At 39.9% G+C, this 3,987-nt stretch overlaps 1 protein-coding gene across 1 annotated transcript; it reads right to left on the bottom strand.

Moving 5' to 3' along the window:
* Window positions 1-2,386: 2,386 nt before the first annotated feature.
* Window positions 2,387-3,420, bottom strand: LOC103555893 (olfactory receptor 1L4-like). Its single transcript, XM_008527707.2, has one exon. The coding sequence runs from the start codon at window positions 3,329-3,331 to the stop codon at window positions 2,387-2,389; it is 945 nt and encodes a 314-aa protein (XP_008525929.2). The 5' UTR covers window positions 3,332-3,420.
* Window positions 3,421-3,987: the final 567 nt, after the last annotated feature.

Here is a 3,987-nt window from a genome sequence, read left to right as displayed (position 1 = left end):
TTATGGTGGAAGGACCCATACATTTCTCTTTAAAATTTTATGATCAAAGGAATTGCCTATAGTATTATTTCACTATTGTATACAACCAATTCTCAGTTATCTTTATGGTGGGAGGAGGAGCTGTCAAGGAGTTTCCTGGTCTACTCCCAAGAGCCGTAGAGAGGATTTCACCCAACTGGGAAAGCGGTTCAGAAGGTATGCTTTGACCTTTCCTCTGATTATATCTACTTTCAGAAGGGACTTATCTTATTCTTATCAATGCTAATTAGCAATTTCCCAAGTTAAATTCTGGGCTCCCTTGCTTGCATAGCAATACTTTTATTATAGTCCCCAGATACTACCTGCCAACATAAGCTCACTCCTTCTGAATTTGGACAGGCTATCTTGTGGGAATTACCTTACATTCAGACAGTGGCAACATTTAGCTCTGACTGAGAAAGTTAGAACCAACCTGCAGGACAGATTGGAAACTCTTTCATCCCAACGTGGTATCTTATGGTCACTTAGTATCTAGACTTCCCTTTAGTTTGAACTTTTAGAATATCTTTGGTCTCTTATGTAAAAGATCTTGATTTCTTAGTGAGCATGTGTTGTTTGGAAAAAGGGGTCAGGGACTGATGTCAGAGTGAGGTCTGACCTAAAACAATATGATATGTTCCCTGGGACTAAGGACTTAATTAAATTTATAAATTACTGGAAATTGTGATTAATGAATTTATTTATTTAGTATATGCCAGCATTCTTCACATTCTTAAGTGGTATATTGTACTTGGTGGATCATGAGAAAACTATTGCACATCAATATAGGAAGTGAAAATGTCCTGATCTTCTGAGGTCCTGGTCTCCAAAGCTGAGTGATTAGTGATGGAGAGTGGTGAAAGCCAGGTATGCTTGTACAAATATGGAGTCTGTTGTAAATGGAGTTTGTTTCTTGGATTTCTGGCTTGTTTCCTGATAACTGGAAGAGGACACAATGACAGCAATAGCAGGGATCTTGATGTTGGGCCCTAATGTTCATGTGTTCCATTAGGCCATTGGACATGTCTCCTCATATCTTTAAGGCCAAAAGATTTGTATTCAGCTTCAGATCCCACCATTAACAAGCTTTTGGTTTATAAAAGCTGGTGGTTATAAAAATGTGATGAAATATTTGAAACAAAAGGATTCTAGAGAGAATATATACTTTACTATCGTTATTGACAATAACATAATCAGAGAAGGATCAATTAAGCCACAAATTCACACTTACATATTTGTGTATTATCAGAGTTGTGTAGTAGTCTTTAATGCAGTTCACCAAATACTTCTGGCTCCCCATTGTAAAGATACCGTTGGCTCTCTTGTGTTTGGTGGTCACAAGATGAGTTGTGGACAATGAGTTGTGGTCAGAAGCGGCATGAGTCACTGCTGGATCAGAGTATTTAATTGCCAGTGCAAAATGTTCAAGAGTCTTTCTCTGCTTCTGACAAAATGATCATTAATATTAATAATGCTGACTATTCCATCAGCTTTGGCCCTTGAATATTTAAAGAGAACGGCATCCTTATACTTTTCTTTGGTGGACACGCAGTGTGAATAAAGAATAAACCTTTGGTTTTAAGGTGTAAAGATTTTGAAAATGTTTGTTCCACAGCATAACCTAGCTTATCCTGATTGATACACATTGCTTTTTCCAGGATATAAAGGGAATTTCCATGAGGATTGTTGTTATGTAGGAAAGGAAGAATTAAGAGGAAGGTGAAATAGAGTCTAGTATTGAGAATACACATTGTGATGGCACATTGGTGCTTGTGGGGATGTAAACCTGATTGGTAAATTCTTCTATCTTTCCACCCTTATTCTCCCTACTCTCAAATTGAACAAGACTCATAGGGATTTTCTTTGTCCTTCAAACACATTCCATTGTTTTTGCCTCTACCTGTTTGAGTGGTTTCCATGATTTGAGATGCTCTGCCAGTTTCCTTGTCCTTTTAACTTTCTGTACAAATTCAAACTATCCTTAAGGTCTATCTTTCATCATAACGCCAAGAAGTCTTTCCCAATTTTCTACAAAATTGGGTAATGTCTTATTGTAAAAACTCATAGGACGTTATAATTCCTTGAGTACCAGCCAATATCAAACTTATAGAAGAGTTATTTGGAAATACTTTATTCCTCTATATGGGTGGCAGATACTATTTTCTTGAAATTTAGATTCCTTGCAGAACTGGCCTGGAAGTGAACATTTATTTGGTCAAGGCCTTTGATAGAAACCAAGTATTTTTACTGTTACTGCTCTTGCACACTACCTCTCATGACCTGTTTGAGTGCCATGTGAAAAACGGGCAGGAAGGATGGTAATTGGATCATCTTTCAGGTCATCTCCCAATTATGAAATTCTATGTCGTTATTCCTTCCATGAATGAATTCCAAATCTTAATTTTCTAATACCCATCTTCATATCTTTGTTCCTCAGGCTGTAGATGAAAGGGTTCAACATGGGTGTCACTACTGTGTACGTAAGTGTCGCAACCCTGTCCTTCACCATTGAATACATGGACAGGGGTCTAAAATAGACATATATGATACTCCCATAGAACAAGACCACTATGGTGAGGTGGGAGCCACAGGTGGAGAAGGCCTTCCATTTCCCAGCTGCAGAGGGGATTGTGAGCACAGTAATGATTATTCTCAGGTAGGAGAAAAGGATGCACAGGAAGGGGGTCACAATAACAGCCAGGGTCTCAGTCATGACCACCATCTGGTTGGATGAAGTGTCAGAGCAGGATAGTTTTAGCACAGGCTGGGTATCGCAAAAAAAGTGCTTAATGACATGGGAGGCGCAGAAAGACAGGCGGGACATGAGTAGTACACGAAGCATGGAATGCAGGTGGGAGACGGTGCAAGAACCCAGCAGCATGAGGAGGCAACGCCGTGGGTTCATAATCGCATCATAATGGAAGGGGTTGCAGATGGCTACTAGCCGGTCTATGGCCATAGAAGCCAGTAGGTAGCTGTCAGTGTTCCCACAAGCCATGAAGAAGTACATTTGGACCAGGCAGCCCATATAGGAGATAGACTTTGTGTCTGATAGGAAATTCACCAGCATCTTGGGCACAATGACTGTTGTGAAGCAGATATCCATGAAGGACAGGTTGCTGAGAAAAAAGTACATAGGGGTATGGAGCCTGGAGTCAGAGTGGATGGTTAGGATGATGAGTACATTCCCCACCAGGGTGACCAGGTAGATGATGAGGAAGATGGCAAAGAGGGGCTTCTGTAGGTGAGGGTTGGAAGAGATGCCCAGGAGGGTAAAGCCTGAGGTGCTGCTGCTGTAGTTCTTGATCTCCATGTTTCTGACTTTCTAAGCAGGGTTTGGAGAAACAGTGTTAGAGATATGAAATGCAATTTTATTAAGAAAATTTCTTCACTAATTTCCAGCTTATGAAGAAGTCCACTGCTATTTGTTAGATTGAATAATATTTACTTAAGATAAAACAGTCATGGGTCCCTTAAAGATGAGAAAACGTTGTGAGACATGCGTTGTTAGGTGATTTTGTTATTGTGTGAACATCATAGACTGTACTTGCACAAACCTAGATAATACAGCCTACTACACACCTAGGCTATCTGGCACTAGTCTTATGGGAACAACTTTGTATAGGTGGTCTGTCATTAAGCAAAATATCGTTATGTAGTGTGTGACTGTTGAGAGAAACAGAGAGTAATTTCTGCCAAGGGAAAAATTAAAAAATTCCAGGCTGCTTCGTGAATGAGAAACTGAAATTTTCCTACATATTCTTAGGAAGTTCTATAGGGCCTAATTTGTGTGAGTTCTTCTCAATTCTTTTTGTAGATTCTTCTTTGGTTGTTTCTTAAGTAAATTCTTAGCCTCTTTTATTTCTTCTTTCAGGAGAAGGGGCTGCTGGGTCCCCCCTTGAATCAGGATGCTTTCATACAAGTGGTCCCAATGAACGAGGTTCTCTCCTACACAGAGGTGCAGAGGTG

Source organism: Equus przewalskii, chromosome 26, assembly GCF_037783145.1.
Source record: "Equus przewalskii isolate Varuska chromosome 26, EquPr2, whole genome shotgun sequence".
Classification (NCBI taxonomy): domain Eukaryota; kingdom Metazoa; phylum Chordata; class Mammalia; order Perissodactyla; family Equidae; genus Equus; species Equus przewalskii.
The sequence above is the reverse complement of the archived record's forward strand: the minus strand, read 5'-3'. Positions and strand labels throughout refer to the sequence as shown.

Excerpts from the sequence above, each read along its gene's own strand:
- LOC103555893 (XM_008527707.2), bottom strand. The coding sequence starts at position 3,331 with ATGGAGATCAAGAACTACAGCAGCAGCACCTCAGGCTTTACCCTCCTG.